Here is a 19,137-nt window from a genome sequence, read left to right on the forward strand (position 1 = left end):
ACAATTTTGAGGTTTATACAACAGTCAACAACACAACATACACATATACAGATACTGCCATCATTGCACTAAACATTATTAAATGCAAAAATGAAAACACATATTGGTATAATTCAATATCTTTACCATAACTCTAGGGTAAAATCAACGCTTATCGATTCTGAATGGTAAATATAAATTACACATTAACCACTCTCAGACAATCATAAAAGGTAATATTGATTATTAGATTTTCTTTGGAAATCCTCAAAATAAAGACATCAACTGAGAAGATTTGGATCGATAAACCAATACTTTAAAATGCACTCTTACATGTGTCATTGCCATTGGAGTGCCCGTATCATTTACAGGTCATACAAAGAAATTTGATAATGATACTTACCTACTCAAAATGAGCACAAAATATGCTTTTTTAAAGAAGAAGTCAGACAAAGTGTAGAAACCTAAATACTTAAGTAACTATTTTTGTGTCATCTTGAGTTTGATCTTGATTGACAAGTAGACCTTTTTGTGTATTTTTGTGTCCTTGTTCCGACTCCTCCTTGGCCCACTCCTGTACTGTGCCCCTCCCCATCAGGAGAAATGTAAGAGTCCCAAAGGCATAGATGCCCCCTGCTATGTAAAACACTTTCTGCCATTGAAGTTTCCGAGATGGCCAGGTTTTCTGTAAAAAATGATGCAAAAGATGCGTCTGAATGATGAATAAAATGAAAAATAAATTCTTATGTATCTATTTATATATGTATGAATAAACCATTCTAAAAACTGAGATGTTGATGACATTTCTGGAAATATATAGTAGCAGTTGTAGTTGATGATCTATCATAATTCATACACCTATCATAGAGGAAGATATATTGTGTGATCATCTTCAAATTCTATGCTATTCTATGACTGCGCTCCTGACAAAGTTGGTGTTGGGTTGGGAGTAGCTTGGAACCCATCCTATTTTAGCTTCAGTTCATTCGTATGCACCCAAGCAGAATATGAATGTCCTGACTATTATCTTTCCAAATCCATAGTCGACCGAGGAGCAGACATCTTTCAATGACTTGTTGGTAATCTCACTGACTAACTCTGAACCACAGTCGTTCATGACTAACTACCGACCATGGTCCGGAGAGGGTTGGTATTACTAAGCAAACAGCTATGCGTGACAGACAGTTTAATCAAGGTTCCTTACAGCATGTTTGGTGAGAAAGCCCACCACTGCAGGCCCAGCAAACCCGGGGACTGTTGCGATACAGTTGGTGATGCCCATCAGCACACCTGCATGCCTGTGGGGGTTGGGGGAAGAAAAGGCCAACAAAAGGGCATTGACAATCACATTGGTCACTCTAAAGCTGGTTGACTGTCTGATGATAGAAACGGTCGTTGACAGTGAGACAATGGCTTAAGATAGTGCACATGAACATGTCTGTGCTAAATTTGTCCCCATAAGGAATTGATATTTCAAAAGTTTGTTAAGTGGCAGTATAGAAATGAAATTGGCACATTGGCATTCTGTATCTGTCACCTGTTGCTTGTGTGACTCATTCACTTCATTAACGAAGATATAAGTATGTGTTGGTTATGTTATCTCGTTCATCTTTAGACACATCACAACTTGAAAAGGGAAATTTGCAAAAGAATAGTTGATATCATCAGAAATGGTGATTACATTGCTGGCCTCTCCATTAGCATCTGTTGTATACATAATGGCATTTTCTCAAAAGGTAAGCACAAGTTTTTTTTTTCCAATTCAAGCGATTTCTGGTGATGCAATAAAGCAATATGAAGAGGCAAAAATTGAAAAATGTGTGGCAGTCCTATCATACTGATGATATTGCTGCTTTTCCATATTGATCTGTGGGAGGGGGTTCGACCCCAGGGTCAGTTCCAGCTCACACATGTTGTAAGGGGTTATATTCGTCATTTCAGATGCTGACGTAAAGCCGTTGACCCCGTGTATGAGGGAGCTTCAGGCATTAGCCTCAGGCACTAATTGTGAAGAGAATGGGTGGCCTGCTTTGCTTGAATAAAGATGTAAGCTGTAGAGAGGCCACATTGCACTACTAGCTTCTTAAAAAGCATCATACTTCGACTCAAATGTGTTCAGAAATTAAAAGAAGAAGTTCCATTATAATATTTTCAAAATCCCCTGGTTTTCTGATCTCTTTAGGCTTTGCCATTGTGGTTATAGCTATTACCATCGTTGAATGCAGCACATCTTTGTTCTAATATATTGTCGATAACTCCAACATATGTTTCAGCACCTTGGAGAGCACTGGTCTGGTGTTGTTTCCTGTCTCTTGATTTTCAAAGTTTTCTTATATCGATCAAAACCCCAGAGAGCATGATTGTTATCTCTCCTGCAGCAGTTATTGGAGGGTGACCATTACAGCCCACACGCCCATCAGGGTGACTGACACAGAACCTAAGGAAGAGACCCTGAGTACGTCACTGCTGTCTAATACGCCATCAACTTGATGTTATACATACATCACCATTTGGATGCCCAAGAGTCACCCTAGGATCCACAAGTGATTCTTTGATGCTGGAACAGATACCTGTTCACTGTTCTATTGTTTCTCAGAAACTAGTCATTCAGGAAAGCCCAGCTGACCATGCTATGACTCATAGAAAATAGCCTATATTCATTGGTTGATTTTGTAATGATCATTAACAAACCAGTGCTCCCATAGAGGGTGTGATTGTCCCTGATGTTAATCCCTCTTATAATTCCTATGCTATCATAAACAAATTTAATTTGCTGCCATACAGTAAAATTAAGAATGGTAGATATGAATATTCAAGGCTAAATCTAATTTTAAATAAATCATTTTCATAGCAAACCTGGTTAAAAGGCACATGTATAACAACCATCAATGCCAAATTCCAGAACTGATGTACCTTGTAGTCATCAGAATGAAAAATTAAAGTGGGCCAGCTTGTGTAGTATCATACCAATTGCCTTTATAAGAAGCACTTAAGAAGGAATGATGTCATGGATTAAGGGGTAAAATCCTTGCAAATTACACATGTCAAAGGACAACGGTTTAAAGATGCTAATTTCTCCCCATCTGACTGAGGAACAGCAGAGGCTAATGAAACAGTGGAAGTGCAGTAATCATTATGAGGATTCCTGTGGGGTTGGTGGCACATATGGCCCGCCATACTGGGTAATGAGCAGGGATTTAGATGGGATTATCTGCTTCTAAGAAAGTGTTAAGCCTCATCAGCGTCCAATAGACATGTAGTGTTAGTAATATCTAGCATGTTCTTTCCTGTACGAGGTTCAGCTATGACGTAAAATTTCAGATCATGTTATAGCAGATGCAACACTGTTCCTGAGTATTTTCTCAATGCTTGTTCTATAGCTTCAACCTTTCTGTTATGTGATGTTATGCATATGTAGCATATTGTATTACTGTACTAACTGTTACAAGAATTAAGTTGTATTTTGCAGAGAGAATATCCTCTACTCTTTCTAAGCTGATCAAAAACCATCAAGAGCAAAGCTGTTACTGTAGTTGTTATATGGCATCGGAGAATAAGGAATAAAGTAAGGAGGGAATAGAACAAAATCATCATGTTGGATTCTCTAACGGAATTAAAGCACATTCTTGTTTGATCCTTGAAAGGACCACAGTAATTCATGAGATTCCACCTGGGATGTGTACATAAAGCTACAAAAGAAAGGTGGGATGAAGGAACAGCTAGATAGGTGGGAACTCATTTGTGTGGGTGATCTGATTGATAAGCATGATGATTAAAGGACACTCACACTTCAGACAACTTTTACTATCGTCGCTCAAAAGTTGAGCCAGCTTTAGTATATTGTAAAAACACATCAAAGTGCTTTTGAGTTATTGGATGTGCACTGGTGCATTCAGGGTATTTTGGAACTCAGCTCAGGCTTTCAAACTTAAAACTTTATTATAGATATATATCAGTACAATCATTGCATATGTAATTTTGTATACTATGATAAACTATAAATTTCATTTAAAGATACAAATGATGTACAAATAAAGCAGCAAAATGTACAAACCTAACCCCGACACTAACGCAAGAAACATACTGTGAATTTGTTTATTTTTGTGGGGATTGAATTTTGACGGGGAACTACAGACGATGATGAGTGAGTGAGTGTGGATGTAAAGGTTTTTCTATATTCCTGTAAGTCCATCCAAAGCAGTACTGCAGCACATGTACAAGAACACAATTATTCATGGTGTGATAATTTGGCGGTCGTCATCATTTTGCAGTGAAGCGGCCCCATAAATTTGTAATACTATGAAATGTTTGCAGATTTCTAGTACCTGGGTGCGATGTCTAGGTGGTTGATCTGGAAGCCTGACATGCCCAGCCCACTGGAGGCGATCCCCACGGTGAGGAACAGCACTCCCAGGTACTGCTGGTGACAGCTCACATACCCGGCCAGCACCAGGAAAACACCTTGTAGCAGCATACCTGTCATATAAGGGAGAGATATACCAAATGTTACTTTAAATTTCCAGTTGACAAATATCACCTCATTCGATGCTTTCAAAGAGCCACCTTGGGAAATTGCAAGACTGTATTTATCTAATTCATCTAATTATAAAATGTGGGGAAACAATCATTATGGTTACCAATATGGACACATTACATAATTTGCATAGGAAGACACTACCTAATTCTGCCAAAATGTATTGTACTTGGTAAAACCCTATCCCTTGCTTCTTTTTTCCTAGTGTACTGCCTATAGTTGAACAGACTTTGGATACAGCAATGCACATAGCAGTTAGCTTAAGAACTGCAGCTAGCCTATTGCTCTTTGAACCATACAATATTAAAGGGGTTTATTGTGGCAGTCTCAATAAAGGATTGTTTGTAAGGACAATTCAAGTTTCTTAGCAACATCTTGCTGTCAAAAGCTGAGGGTATGAATCATCACACACAGCTCAGGCAGCAGACAGAACAAGAACTGAATGACATAAGATATGGACCCAACATAATCCAAACTTGGAGATGTACAATGTTATTGAGTCTAAGCAGACAGTTGAAACACAGAAATACATTGTACAATTCAAAGATATACATGACATTGTAAGATTCACCTCTAAAGAAACATGCACTTCCAACCATATGACATTCAATAAATAAAATGTTGATTTGACCTTCAGCTTACCCAAACTGTTGAATAGCTTCCTGACAGCTGCTGTGCTGAGCAGCTGCTGTTCCCTGAGCTTGTCAGCCAGCTGCCCTCCCAACACCTGTACCAGCCACATGCACAGGTATGGCAGGGCTGACAGGAAACCATCCTAGTCATTACAAAAAAATGATATATGTTCATATATTCATCAAAGCTATATACATATAAATTGTGATAGTTGCAAACAATGATGACAGATACTGTGATTTGTTTGGTTCCATGGGTTAAAATGGAAAGGACACTCAGGTTTTTGCTGTGATTTAGAATAAACACCTGCAAACATTTCAAGATATACAGTCAGTTCATTTTTGTTCCTGTGCATGATTTTATTTCTACCAGATGATTTTCACACCTGATTCTGTGTCAATTGCCAGTCTCCGTCGGTATGTAACATAAATAACACAAATTTATCATGTTGGGTTGCTTTCTGTGCCTTTTTAACATGGACTTTTAGTATTGAATATACTTTGTAATTAGATACTATTATGAATGAATTTTTATGGAACACTGTTGTGAGACCAGATAGAAAGAGTTAAACACCTGTGTGAGATCAAATAGCAGTATTTCCTTCATGTAAGTTGGGAGGTTGGTGGAGAGGGTGTATGTTCCCCAGTTGAAGCAGATGTGTGTGATGATGAGGCCCCACACCGGCACAGAAGTGGCAAAGGACAGCCAAGGGGTAGAGGTAGTCTACAACAGAAAAAAAATCAATTGTTGGGAAACATGTCACAATGTTAAATGAGTTTAATCCTGCAGATCATGACACATTGTCTGAATGTCCAATTTAGAAGTATTTCATCATCATCATCGGTCAACGTGCTTACACACAATGGGGTTATACTGCCCCTTATATTGCACCGGGTGGTTTGCGGTGAATCACCAACTCCCATCAGAAGGATTTGCACCAATGCACACCGCACTTGTGGGGGTTCTTTAACGTGCCTAATTTACTAAATTTTATTCAATGCATATGTCACAGTAAAGATTACGATCCAGGACAATTGCCGATTGTCCTAGGACAGATCGCAATGAGAGTTGGTCCTAGGACAGGCTGCAATCGGGATCTGTCCTAGGACAATCGGCGATTCTACTGTGACACATACATGTAGTCATGATGCTTTGACAAATCTTGTCACTGTTACAGTAATTGTTAAACTAAGTCACAGACAGGTGAGTGCATAAAGATCTTACCTTAGATAATGAAGTCCCTTCCCTGAGCAGTGATTGCTCAATATACTCCCTCTCTATATGAGAGATTCTGGGATGGTCTCTGGGAGAGTTATACACTAGGAACATCCATGCAACAAACCACAGACAGCCAAGAGTACCTGGGTCAGGATGCAAATATTATGAACAAAAAGGGTTATACACACCTAATATCTATACTGTCTATTCCTGGCAATTATGAAATACCTCATTTCATTGCCTCACGGTGCAATATAAATGATTCTTTTAAAGAAGGGCAATCGTTTTTACACATTAAACGTATTTTCATTAACAACTAGTATTCAAAACTTGGACTGAGCAAAGCAATTTGGACTAATCCTTGTTGCCATTCACAGTTTAGAATTAGTGGACATATCTGATATTCTGTGTTTCACAATGGACCCTAAGTCTAGTGGGGTCTTTATACTTTAATATCAAAAAATCAAATAATATTGGGACCTATTCCAAACATTGCAAACTTTAGCAGAAGATTTTTTAACTATCTTAAAACTTTTTAAATGTTATTAAACTTAATCTTAAGTTGTTCTAAACAGTCTTCAAGATGCTTTGAATACATCTTGAGACTCTTAAAGTTACCTTCAAGATGCTTTAAAAGGATCACAAGAACTTTATACAGATCTCGAGAAACTTTGAAAAATCTCAAGATACTTTGACTTCTCAAAGATTCTTCTTGAGATTTTTCCAAAGTGGTTCAATCTATATATATCGAAATGTTTTTTTTTCCATAATCGTTCTTACCAAATGCATAGAAGACCACAGGCCATCCAAAATGTTGACACATAATGCCTGACACAGGGAGGGCCAGCATTATGCCAAGGTTTCCACCTGAAATTGTGACAATTACAACATGTAACATACATGTATCCATCATTTTCAGTTTCTGTTCATTGAAGACTTCAACTTCACTGAAGACACTAATCTATGAAACAAAAGACTAAAATTGTAAATGATTTAGCATTTAGACCATTAATTTAGCACGTACAACTATAGAAAGGTAGCACTGTCTGTACCTGATAGTGAAATAGTTACCAGCTTGCTTCTCTCTATGGGAGGTGCCCAACTCCTCCACATGGCATGCATGGCTGGGAACAGAACACCCTACAGGTATGGGGGGGCAGGTAATTTTAATTGGGGGACAAGATTGTTTTTGTATAGTGTCAAAACTCTGTTTTCTGTGGGTTAGGTCAAGGAAGTTTAATATATACAACTTCCTTGGTTAGGTAAAACAAATTTGCTTTTGGAAGTAATACTGAGAGTCTGAAATTCCTACACATGCTCAAAGAAACAGTCATAATTTTAGATAAGAGTTCAACTAGTACAACATTAAGAACTTTTCCAAGATGTGATTGATAATTGTATGGCCATGCTAGATACCTTGACAATTTATCAGCCTTATGTGTTATAATTATATCAAATATTGTCTTTGCCTTTTTTTGCCAAGTCTGTTTTACAGTAACTGCAATGTGACTCTTTGACAAAAAATTGTATAAATCTGACTATCATATAGTATATAAATACATGGAACAAAATTTAATGGTATTTTCACATCCTCACAGAACCATGAATCTGACCTCTGCCAGCCCTTCGGCCACTCGGACAGCAATGAGCAGCCATGTGGCTGTCCGTGCTGCAAGGGGTGTCAGCAGGGTGAAGACAGCTGTGAACAGGATCCCCAGCCCAAATACCAGCTTCCCTCCGAACCGACCTGCAGGAAAACAAACAGGCCAACTGGTATACAGTATACTCAGGTTCTTGAAATAAGTTAATATATTGTCATCAGTGCCTTTAGAAGAGCAAAGTTTTTTAAAGGGCAGCTATATTTCTCTCCTAATTAAAAGCAAGTTTGTAATTTTGTGTTTTATATACAGTAGGTGCCTTTCCAGGGGTTACCTAGTAGTGGCTATAATTTCTTTAATTTCTGTTAAGCCACTACTGGGGAATCATACAAAAGTTTACAACAATTTAAAAAAAAATTAACTCCTGACCAAAACCTGCATGAAATTTCAGGTGTACAGTATAAAACTGAGAACTGATCAGTGTCTTGCCTTATCAGTGTTACCACTGTCAGCGGAAAAAAAATTAAGGACTATTACCTTGTTTGTGTATTATGAGTGTTCCCACCTCAAAGTAGCACACGTTACATGGTCATCCTTTTGTTTCTTAATCTTTTTACCACAAACATAAAGAGTACTAGAACTCTATTGGATGTGTCACAATGTAAACTGTATCTCTGTTATATACTTTGTCTGACCCTTGCCTCTTCCCTCAATGAAAAGTGGCCTACAGGCTAATTTGAGCTTTCATGAATAAATAAAGGTTCAAACAAAACTCAGTGTTCCTGTTCTACCCTAGCTTACCTGCCAGCCAGCCTGCAGGTATCTGTGTGAAGATGTATCCATAGTAGAACGCCCCCAGGATGGTGTTCTGGGTGGTGGCATCCCAGCCAAACTCTGCTGGCTAGTCATGCGTCAAAGGCCAAAAAAAAAAGATTACCAACATTGATTCATGCCTGGTGAATGAACATTTCTTACAAATCTCTTGCTTGCAGCTTGGGGAACATAAAACTTGCAGATGGATGAAACAAGATACCCCACAAATTCAAACTGTAAATGATGTCAAGATGTGATAGTAAACAAATACTAAGCTTATCAACCATTAATCCATCTAATGTTGACTTAAATAAACATTTACAGCTTTGATATTTTTCATCAATTCTAGCAAAAAACTTCATCTCGGTGTTCCTGTCAACAAGACTTTTTCTCAGTACTATTGACAGGAATTGTCAAAATCAGAAGCCAAAGAACCTTTCAACTCTAACCTTTGTATCCCTGAGGATGATCCTGTAGATGTTGCAAAAGTATGACCTCTTGACATTACGGTACAAGAATGATTTAATATACTGAATGGATGCATATTGACTGAAATATAGTCCTGTCCTCCTCGTTCATACAGCCACCTCATTCCCTTTGCTCACTCGTTGGTTTTATTTGGCCGTTATGGTATTTAAAGGACCAGGTGTCTATATGACACCATAGATACCTCGGGGTGGGTCATGAACCCATAATTCATTATCTAATAAAAATACTCCCACCTTCTCATCATGGGTGATGTTCACATTTTGTATGCAGTCTTCTGAGCCATTGAGAGCTGGTTGCTGGGTGTGGTTGACCATGGCAACCAAGGCAATGGTGAGGTTGACCCTCATGGTGTACGCGTTCAGGAAGCCCAGAGTGGACATGATAGCCAGGCCATACCGACAAGACGTCCAGATTGGTACTAAGGACACAGTGCAGATTAATTTACACCTGAACAAAAATGAACATTTTTCAAGGCCTCTGGCATTTGTATTAATCAAAATAAGCATGAGCATGCGCAGCGACAGGAACTCTGGGTATTATATGTAAAGGCCCCTGACTTATAAACAGTATTAGTTTCCACCATGATTATATCTTCCAGACATGTTTCATTTTATGTCTCTGGGGCCTTTACCTTTGACATACCCATTTTGCTGCACACTGGCGTATTAAGAATGATGAACGAGCTTATAGCACTTGACAAAACTTATTGACAGGAATCACATACCTTCAAATACACTATCAAAGCAATACGAACATGTCCTGCAATAAGGACGTCAGTAAATCATTAACAGGAACTACTATGAAATTAGGGCAATTTTCTTTATAATCTTAGTACATAATATTTCTTGAAAGAATTTTGAATTTTCCACGTCAATGCACTGTGAATGTAACGTTGCGCCATTTGAGTTTGTCATTCTATCTAGATCTTTATGGTTATTTCGCAACAACTATTGACAGTTTGAATGCAAAGATACTCTTACAGCCCTCCCCCCCCCCCCCCCCGACACACACACCGGTCAGCCATATTTAGAAAAAGTTGCAAATCTGCTTGCGCTTACTCAATTAAACCATTGCATTTGACAATACAAAATGCCTTAAAACGTCATATCAATGGATTGCGAGCGGTCAAGGGCAATTTTTGCCACTTTTGTGATTTGTTCTGCAGGCAAACCTTTTTCTGGAGAGCGTCTTGTCTTTTCCTTGTCCAGTAAAGGTTCATTTTCGTCCGCCATACTGTTTGACAGCTGATTGTGGTCACGTGGGCAAACAAAAGCACATGCATTTGGGCAAAGTCCACCTGTTGATGTTCTACAAGCAGATGTGTGATTTCAGCTCAAACACTGTTAGTATATAATATCGGGTGTATTTTGCAGCCAGTAGGTACCCAAAGTGTGTGCGGTAATGAGGCTGTTTAACGTGGTCGAGGCACCTCCTCGAGCACGGGACCCCCGTTTAACGTCCCTCCCGGAAGACGATTTCGTGGAATTTAGCTTCGTGAGGCTACAGCAATCCGGACGTCCTTGGTTGGGGGACTCCCATCCAAGTACTGTCCGGACCGCGCGTTGCTTATATAATAACTTCCGAGATCGAGGGATCGGGTATACCAACGCGCCACGCGGGCGTAGCTTAGTCATCAGCAGTTGACCCTTAAACTGCCAAACCCGGATATATATCCGGCACACATATACATGTCCTGTGTGCCGCACCCGGATATATCCGGGATAGAAATTTCCCCGAAGTAGCAACTTTAATTTGCGCGCGCGTAGCGTACGAACCCCGGAAGTTAGGGACTTCGGCCTTGTTCGGGGGGTTCTTTTTGGAGGTCAGCAGCCAACCCTGGCACTGATAGCATTTTATAGTGCTGAAACTCTGGCAGATGCCGTGACTTTCACTGCACTGCACTTGCGTCAAGCTTGCGTCACTGCAGGGTTCAAAAGATACTCAACGAATTTCAGAGATAAAGAACGAATTTTCTTACTTTTTGTGTATTTTGACGTCTTTAAGTCATACTTTTACGTATTACGCAATAGTTAAGTTGTAAAACATCGGAGAAAATAACAAAACAGTGACACAGTGAACGAACCCCGCAGTGACACAAGCTTGACGCAAGTGCAGTGAGAGTGCAACTTTACGACGAAGCCCCTGTCACACAGTTGAAAGCTAGCGACGACGTCCCGACATTCTGCAGACAATAGTAATCGCGAGCAAGGTTGTGTGTGGTTGGGAGTTTGTTGACGAATTAACCTACTGATCTTGAAAGTCGTCTGCGTCAGTTTAGGTTGGCTGAATTTTCAGCAACAACAGTTGCAATACCCCTAGCGTCCTATCCGCTTCATTATTCATACCCAATTACATTGTTATGAGTAGACAAAAAAATCCGACTCCGGCAAACTTTTCTTGCCCCTGGAGTAACGTTAAATCCGTTGATCACAATAACGATACTGTGTGTTACTCGTTCTTTAGTTTATCATCCTTGTATAGCATGGTGACACGTATAAATGGCAGGAAGTTGTTTCAGTAGCAGGGTATATTTAGGGAGGGGTTTCTAGCCCTTCCCCTTTGACGTACTCGAGGTACTACCAGGAACACGGACCCCCATTTTACGCCCCTTCCGAAAAACGGGTGCAGCCCTAACAGAGATCTCCCAGGGACTTCCAACTATCAACTATTGATTGAGCCCAGGAGCTTACCTATGAGGCCAATTAAACTACAGGGACATCCCTATACAGTAGAATTAATGTAATTATAGTCTCTTAATTACGTTATCTTCAACCTTACACAAGTGTGTGGAGTGCCAATCGTGAGTGACGTATTACCCTAGAATTCACAAACTTTTGGGAGCGGTTTAACTCCTTCTCTCGGCCAACTCCCTTGCCGGGATCCCCGGCATAGAGAACTTTATAACTAGCCCATGTTGAAAATCCCGAATCAGCGCTCCCAAAATAAACACCACCGCTCTGAATGTCTGTAATGGAGACTAGCATTACCCCACTCAGGTGAAGTACTTGTCATAAAAAAATCCTATAGGACGGACTGAGACTCAATTTAGTACATTTAGGCCATCACTGGCAAGCTAATCAACAAATAAACAGATTAATTAGTACTTGGATTATAAAGGTAATGTTGTATGGCGTATTGAGAAGATTAGGATCCTCCCATGACATACAAGACTTGCTTTTGAAATAAGCAGTAACATTTTAAAGGGTATTTTTAGTAGCTGTAAGGAACGTGCGTCAGCATACATGTCAGATTTGACATACAACCCGCTGTTCTGTCGCTTATGGTGTTGACATATCATGGCCGTTACGTGACAGAACCACTCCTAACTTGACTTTTGTCCGATGCATGAGATGGTCTGCCAAACGTCTTATATCAATATACCTACAGACGTGCTGTCACACCTTAAAACGTATTAGTCAGCGTACAAGGGGTCCCTTGGTTCTATTTGTTTACAAAATATGTCACTTTTGATCATTGTTTATTTGCTGACAGAAAAGATTAACTTTCATAACGACTAAATTAATACACAGAGCTGCCTTTCTCTGTGTGATATTTTTTATACGGAATATGGCAAGCCTATACATGACGTTGGCAAGAAATGTCCAACAAACATTGCATTCAGAACTACAGGTGAGGCGAAAAATAAACAGCACCACCTATTTGCCTGCTACTTCAGAATCGACTTCCCCTTGCGTACCGTCATAAAGAATGTGGAATGTCGGCGACGCCCTTGGTACTTTGTGTACTTTGAAAGGTGTAGCCAGTGTAGAAGTGACGTCTGGCTTTGGGTGCAACTACTGAACACTCACAGAGCGAGAGAGGCCCTTCGTAATACTAGTGCTGTTATCATTTGCTGTGTAAAATGGCATCGTTAAGTCTGGCGAAATTGTTGACTGTGGTCTTTCTATGGGGATTAGTCAGCGGTTCAACAACATTAACACCGACTGGCAGTACAGGTACGTAGTTGCTTTGTTTTCACTTCTAACTTCGGGTGAAACTAGCGAACACCCGCAGAGCGAGATAGGCCCTTTCTCATAGTGCTGTTATCATTTGCTGTATGAAATGGCAACGTTACGTCTAGCGAAGTTGTTGATGGTGGTCTTTCTGCCGGGACTAGTATGCGGTACAACAACCTTAACACCGAGCGGCAGTACAGGTACATAATTTACTTTCCTTCACGCCATGGATAGAGGAAGTGAAACCTGTATAGAATCCGGAGCCTTCTGTATATGTTCCAGCGTCTTATTCTGCCAGTGTTGAGAATGTGCAGTACGTTGCACTGATGTTTTAAACCAAAAGTTGTTTTAAAGTTGCGCTAGCTATAGCTGTCCGTTAGTGGGTACAAATCTATCAATATTTTCAGTACACGAACATGTTTACTTAGTAAACAGGGGATCGGATTCGCGAAAAAACACGAGTCACCTTTGGAAGAACCTGAAAACCAACGTCCACCGGCAAAACTGAAAAAAAAGCGGAATTTTCACCATGTAAAGCATGATATTAATTCGATCTATGAAGATCAACCCGAAACAGAGAAACATGCAACGATACATTCCTAATAATCATCTAATAATGATTGTAAAGTGCCTCTGGACTTCACGACTGCACAGCGCTGGTCTGGCTAAAGCCTGTCTGTTGAGACCTGTCGTCTATAGCGGCAGTTCGGTCCCTCGAGTGGTCGTTTTGACAGGTTTGTAGGCAGAATTTGCAAGCGCTGAAACCGCACTGCAACACAAACATCGTAACTGTAGAATGTAGAGGGGTACGTCATGTGTCAGGAATGGCAACGTTGGGACACTTTTGTCCAAGGCACGATATACATAATATACTATGACGTCTGGTAACGCAAACGGATGTTGTCTACTATGCTAGTACTGTCATTGAAACTGGTAAATATCATTCTAACTTCAGGTGTAATGACAACATCTGTGGGTGAAATGACGACAGCAGTAGGTGGCACAACGACAGCAACCGGTAGCGCAACGACAGCAGCAGGTGAAATGACGACAGCAGCAGGTGGCGCAACGACAGCAGCAGGTGGAATGACGACAGCAGCAGGTGGCGCAACGACAGCAGCAGGTGGAATGACGACAGTAGTAGGTGGCACAACGACAGCAACAGGTGGCGCAACGACAACAGAGGGTGGAATGACGACAGCAGCAGGTGGCGCAACGACAGCAGCAGGTGGCGTAACGACAGCAGCAGGTGGCACAACGACAGCAGCAGGTGGCGCAACGATAACAGCAGGTGGCGCAACGACAGCTGCAGGTGGCGCAACGACAGCAGCAGGTGGAATGACGACAGTAGTAGGTGGCACAACGACAGCAACAGGTGGCGCAACGACAACAGAGGGTGGAATGACGACAGCAGCAGGTGGCGCAACGACAGCAGCAGGTGGCGTAACGACAGCAGCAGGTGGCACAACGACAGCAGCAGGTGGCGCAACGATAACAGCAGGTGGCGCAACGACAGCTGCAGGTGGCGCAACGACAGCAGCAGGTGACACAACGACAGCAGCAGGTGGCGCAACGACAGCAACAGGTGGCGCGACGACAACAGAGGGTGGACTGACGACAGCAGCAGGTGGCGCAACGACAGCAACAGGTGGCGCAACGACAACAGAGGGTGGACTGACGACAGCAGCAGGTGGACTGACGACAGCAGCAGGTGGCGCAACGACAGCAGCAGGTGGCGCAACGACAGCAGCAGGTGGCACAACGACAGCAGCAGGTGGCGCAACGATAACAGCAGGTGGCGCAACGACAGCTGCAGGCGACGCAACGACAGCAGCAGGGGGCGCAACGACAGCAGCAGGCGACGCAACGACAGCAGCAGGTAGCGCAACGACAGCAGCAGTGGGCGCAACGACAGCAGCAGGTGGAATGACAACTCAGCCAGGTACATTTTAGAGCACGAGAAAACTGGCTACGATTATGAACATTATAAGTAAATAGTAAATATCTTAGGTATGAATATCTATAGATAGGCGTACAAAATTTGCGGAAAAAATATCTGTCAAACACACATTACCATTACATCCGAGCTAGCAAGCCAATGGCTCCAGCAAGGGAATCAGTTACATAGCTCTTCCAAATAGGTTTTGCTAGAATTCATATCGTCCAGTGTATGCACAGAAGAGTTCAATATACAACAGCAACTGATGCTGCTACTTACTTAGCCATACATGTGTTAAAACATTTCAACAGAGTCTACCACAGACCAAGAGGGCGTAAGCAGCTCTCCCCAGGTCGATGAGCAGACGATCATCATCATCGCGGTTGTGGTGGCGGCCTCCGTACTTGTACTGGTGCTCGCGGTGACCGGGATAATTGTGTACATGCGCCGACATAACAAGTAAGTAAGACAACGTAGATAGCTCTATATTAGCATGGGTTTCAGCCTGTGAAAGTGAACTGACGGAACATCTCTGGCTGTGGTGAAAATATTTGGATTGAATATTTTTCCGGACTTCATGTGAGCCTGTGCTTCAAAGCAGTCATTTATTGACCCTTTAATAAACGTTACATGAAGAGAACTTTATTGCACGATAATTGTACACGGTACAATATATGGCAACAACTTTTGCACAAAGTACAAAATAAAGGTATAGAATAACGCTTAACATCTTAGTTAACATAGCAATAAGAACTAACATCATTTTGATATAGTATTACAAAAGAGTGGGCTAATCATTAGTATCAGTATTCCTTCTAAAGTCTGGTCTCTGATAGTTTGATCTCTGATAGTAAGATCCGACTGTGACAGAATGTTGGACATAATTTTCATAAAAACCCTTAATGAATTCAAAGTTACTTTTTTATAAATTATATGTGCATCCTTATACATTCATATTTCTGTTCCTGTTTGTATGTAACCCATAAACACTTTTATTGATACATAATCATTTTTTCAGGAGCGCCACCTTGTCATCTTCAAACGTTGAGTTGGCCCAGCGGTGAAAGTAGATTAGCAGCAGCCGGCATCTAATTTTAGCCCGACAGTTGGAAACGTTTATAGTCTGTACAATCAAATTTATGCACATATAAATGACAATACTTTCCTCAAAATGTTGTCCAAGGCCAGCTTAGAAAACTGACCAATTCTAACTAGAACTACATCTATTTGTGATAAAGTTCTAAAGAGATACCAGTGTTTAGCTTTTAGGACTCAAACTAGAACTATTTATTATTCTTTTGTACCTTATCTAAGTGAGTACTGTAAATGCATCTATAAAATGTTTTGGGCATTGGTGATTTTGAAATGCTTCAAATTTGGGCGAATTTTTCTTACTTCAAGTTTTTTTTTGCATGGAGATTGTTATCATCATAAAAGATGACAAAAGATTAAAAGACAGCCGTCTTAAACTTTTCATTGTATCTTTATGAAAAGACAGACAATTGTTTTCTTTGGTATACACGTGTAAGTCATAGAAGCATAAAACCAAATATCTAATCAAATGAGAAGGAGAATATTACCCAGGTATAGGTCAGTAACATTTAAAAAAAAAGCGTTGCTGCGCTTGATAAAGGCACTTGCCGCATGCGAACAAATTGTCTGTGGCAGTATCTTAGCATACATAAACTAAGAGGTATTTCTTCTGCATCAAGATTGTAAAAGACGTCGACAGGCGATCTGATGATAGATATAACCCGGGTTATATAATGATTGCATTATCTGTAAATTCTCTGTTGACGTCGGCCTACATGGATGTTATAATTCTACTTGGCATCCTTAAGTTTGCATTTACATGTACACAATTCGCTAGGTTCATACTCACTGTTTTCAATTTAAAGAATGATCTCAGATAATGGGAGAAAACTATGTCTTGTTCCAGAAACACCAGCACAATTTGTGGTTCAGGGTAGTTAGTAACTATAGCAATGGCATGTAGATTCGTATCTATAAATAAAGTACACATAATCATGCCTAACTCTTGCAAGGCCATATTTCCTGTGAGCAAATACTCGATTAGTAGTCCAAGATGTTTTCTTCAAATCAATATGAGTTCGAGTAATAATTTATACACTATTAGAATTGGTTATTGCACAAATTAAGACAGCTATTCTCGTAAGATGACTAAGTCTGATACACTCTTCGCACTCTAACAAACATGCACATTTCCATCCTCAACATTCATATTTATATGAAAAAAATGCAGCGTTAAATGTTTCGGTAAATATGCAGAATCGTAAGCACCAGGGTAGTACGTTACTCGTTAGTGTACAGAATACAATATAATAAAGACTTTTTTCTATATCCACGGAAAGTAACAATGGCGTTATGCCTTCAATTTATATTCTACAACCGGTTAACCGTCCATGCTTAGAGACTCAATCACAACCAATTATTTTGATTCATCAGTCCTTAAATTAAGGTGATCTGCCGCACGCACGTATACGAAGGCCCTTAGCAACGCTTAATATAATGATGTCCACAATTTGGTTGCTATGGCGATGGACGTAAGCCATCATGAAAGCACGTTGGTTGCTAATGAAATTCAATATAAATGCCTGTGGCATTTTGGAGATCTGAAAAGGTTTTACAGAAGTAATTGGGAACCAAGCAGTAAGGATGTACTGGACATTATGCTGCGTTTTATCTATTGTTGCTGTGCAGAGCACAGCATTTTCTACTCCTAACCCTCCTGGACAGAACACAACATCACCTGACGCTAACGTTACCGTGGCTAACGTCATCGCTACGACGGCAACAGACGGAGAGACAATGCCGCCAGGTAAGACAAGTCTGCTCATGCTCATCTCTCATCCGTCAGCGCACCACCGTTATCTTGCAGATGTTTTTGGAAAAATACTGTAAGTTTGATTTTTACACACTTTTGATAGATAAAATCGAGTAACGTGTTCTTGACCTGTCCTTGGTGCTGAAAAGTTATCATCTGAGTACTGCATGTAATAACCTCAAAATAAATTGTATTAGTTTCTGGAATCAAGAGCTACATTCACTGTTGAATTTTTGTATTGAAAGAGTACAACTATGGGGCTTGTCCCTGGTGCTGAAAAATCATCATATGGGTACCAACTTACAGTTTCTGGATTTTTTTCTACATTGTAATGTGAGCTCTTACGTATGTGCTTTTGGGGAAAATGACAAGATTGACTGAGCATGTGTCCAAACACTTACTCGTAGTTAATGACCATTCTTTGAATTTTGCATGTTTTCAGCATAAATCATATATTTGCATGATATGTATTTGAATACGTTGACTTTTTATCTGTTCCAGATGTACTTACAAGTATCCTGAGTTCAGGGGCCATTGCTGGTATGTTATTGTATGAAACCCGTATTAAGACCTATGAGAAAAAAAATTTGTCTGGTTACAGTCCTGAAAAATTCTCCTTTGTTCCTTTTTTAATTGACGGTAGATTCTAACCAAAGTAATGGAATAGACACAGTTGTACAATGTCAAAGTAAAATGCACCAGGAAAAGGGTACATTCAACAACATCATATTGTAATTATATAAATATGACTTGTATAAAATGAAAGAAATACAAGCCTTACATCAAATATTCAAAGCCGCTTTCTGCTCATAGACTGTGAAGTACAGACTGTTGAAGAACCTTTGAGTCCCTTTGTTTATCAAATTTCAGATCAGAAGTGTCATGTCGCTTGCCGGCAGTAAATCCAAGACCCTGAAATAGGGCCAGGGTCGGTAGGCTTTTGTCAGGATTGGTCGGGTAGCCGGAAACATTACTGTATAACAAAAGTTGTCGACATTGCAAATTCTGAGATAAATAACATCAATAAAAGATCAAGTAGTATTTTCAAGAAATCCTTCAAAATATGGTAGATCTTTCTAAAATCTAATTTATCACATATTTGAATGTAAGTTTTATCAGCCCGGAGAGTATGA

At 40.3% G+C, this 19,137-nt stretch overlaps 2 protein-coding genes and 1 long non-coding RNA gene across 20 annotated transcripts in view; 2 read left to right on the top strand and 1 right to left on the bottom strand.

The window, feature by feature from the left end:
- Positions 1 to 229: 229 nt before the first annotated feature.
- On the bottom strand, positions 230 to 10,622 carry LOC118410433 (sialin-like). Of its 2 annotated transcripts, none has more exons than XM_035812154.1 (12): positions 10,436 to 10,622; positions 9,498 to 9,682; positions 8,764 to 8,863; positions 7,978 to 8,111; positions 7,417 to 7,504; positions 7,145 to 7,231; positions 6,371 to 6,507; positions 5,720 to 5,869; positions 5,156 to 5,288; positions 4,305 to 4,455; positions 1,184 to 1,277; positions 230 to 664 (listed from the first exon to the last, which is right to left on the bottom strand). In XM_035812154.1, the coding sequence occupies exons 1-12, from the start codon at positions 10,494 to 10,496 to the stop codon at positions 452 to 454; spliced, it is 1,533 nt and encodes a 510-aa protein (XP_035668047.1). In that variant the 5' UTR covers positions 10,497 to 10,622; the 3' UTR covers positions 230 to 451. The 2 variants fall into 2 exon arrangements, with proteins under 2 accessions (XP_035668047.1, XP_035668048.1); XM_035812155.1 differs by lacking the exon at positions 10,436 to 10,622 and adding an exon at positions 10,323 to 10,343.
- Positions 10,623 to 12,880: 2,258 nt separating this feature from the next.
- Positions 12,881 to 17,194, top strand: LOC118410412 (autotransporter adhesin BpaC-like). Of its 17 annotated transcripts, none has more exons than XM_035812118.1 (5): positions 12,884 to 13,220; positions 14,215 to 14,322; positions 14,365 to 15,162; positions 15,471 to 15,618; positions 16,178 to 17,194. In XM_035812118.1, exons 1-5 carry the CDS (start codon positions 13,127 to 13,129, stop codon positions 16,221 to 16,223), a joined length of 1,194 nt encoding a protein of 397 aa, XP_035668011.1. In that variant the 5' UTR covers positions 12,884 to 13,126; the 3' UTR covers positions 16,224 to 17,194. The 17 variants fall into 17 exon arrangements, with proteins under 17 accessions (XP_035668005.1, XP_035668015.1, XP_035668006.1 ...); XM_035812115.1 differs by having other exon boundaries at positions 12,886 to 13,220; positions 14,176 to 14,910; positions 14,953 to 15,162; XM_035812126.1 differs by having other exon boundaries at positions 12,888 to 13,220; positions 14,176 to 14,763; positions 14,932 to 15,162.
- Positions 17,195 to 17,808: 614 nt separating this feature from the next.
- LOC118410330 overlaps positions 17,809 to 19,137 on the top strand; it is a 3,291-nt gene continuing 1,962 nt past the window's right edge. The window contains exon 1 of the long non-coding RNA XR_004830552.1: positions 17,809 to 18,544. This is a non-coding gene — a long non-coding RNA (uncharacterized LOC118410330). The remainder of the gene's footprint in view (positions 18,545 to 19,137) is intronic.

Source organism: Branchiostoma floridae, chromosome 2 (assembly GCF_000003815.2).
Source record: "Branchiostoma floridae strain S238N-H82 chromosome 2, Bfl_VNyyK, whole genome shotgun sequence".
NCBI lineage: Eukaryota > Metazoa > Chordata > Leptocardii > Amphioxiformes > Branchiostomatidae > Branchiostoma > Branchiostoma floridae.

Excerpts from the sequence above, each read along its gene's own strand:
- LOC118410433 (XM_035812154.1), bottom strand. The coding sequence starts at position 10,496 with ATGGCGGACGAAAATGAACCTTTACTGGACAAGGAAAAGACAAGACGC. Across the intron at positions 7,232-7,416 it reads GGTAACTATTTCACTATCAG|GTGGAAACCTTGGCATAATG; the intron begins GTACAGACAGTG and ends TCACAATTTCAG. Across the intron at positions 665-1,183 it reads GCTTTCTCACCAAACATGCT|AAAACCTGGCCATCTCGGAA; the intron begins GTAAGGAACCTT and ends CATTTTTTACAG.
- LOC118410412 (XM_035812111.1), top strand. The coding sequence starts at position 13,127 with ATGGCATCGTTAAGTCTGGCGAAATTGTTGACTGTGGTCTTTCTATGG. Across the intron at positions 15,163-15,470 it reads TGGAATGACAACTCAGCCAG|AGTCTACCACAGACCAAGAG; the intron begins GTACATTTTAGA and ends ACATTTCAACAG. Across the intron at positions 15,619-16,177 it reads TACATGCGCCGACATAACAA|GAGCGCCACCTTGTCATCTT; the intron begins GTAAGTAAGACA and ends TCATTTTTTCAG.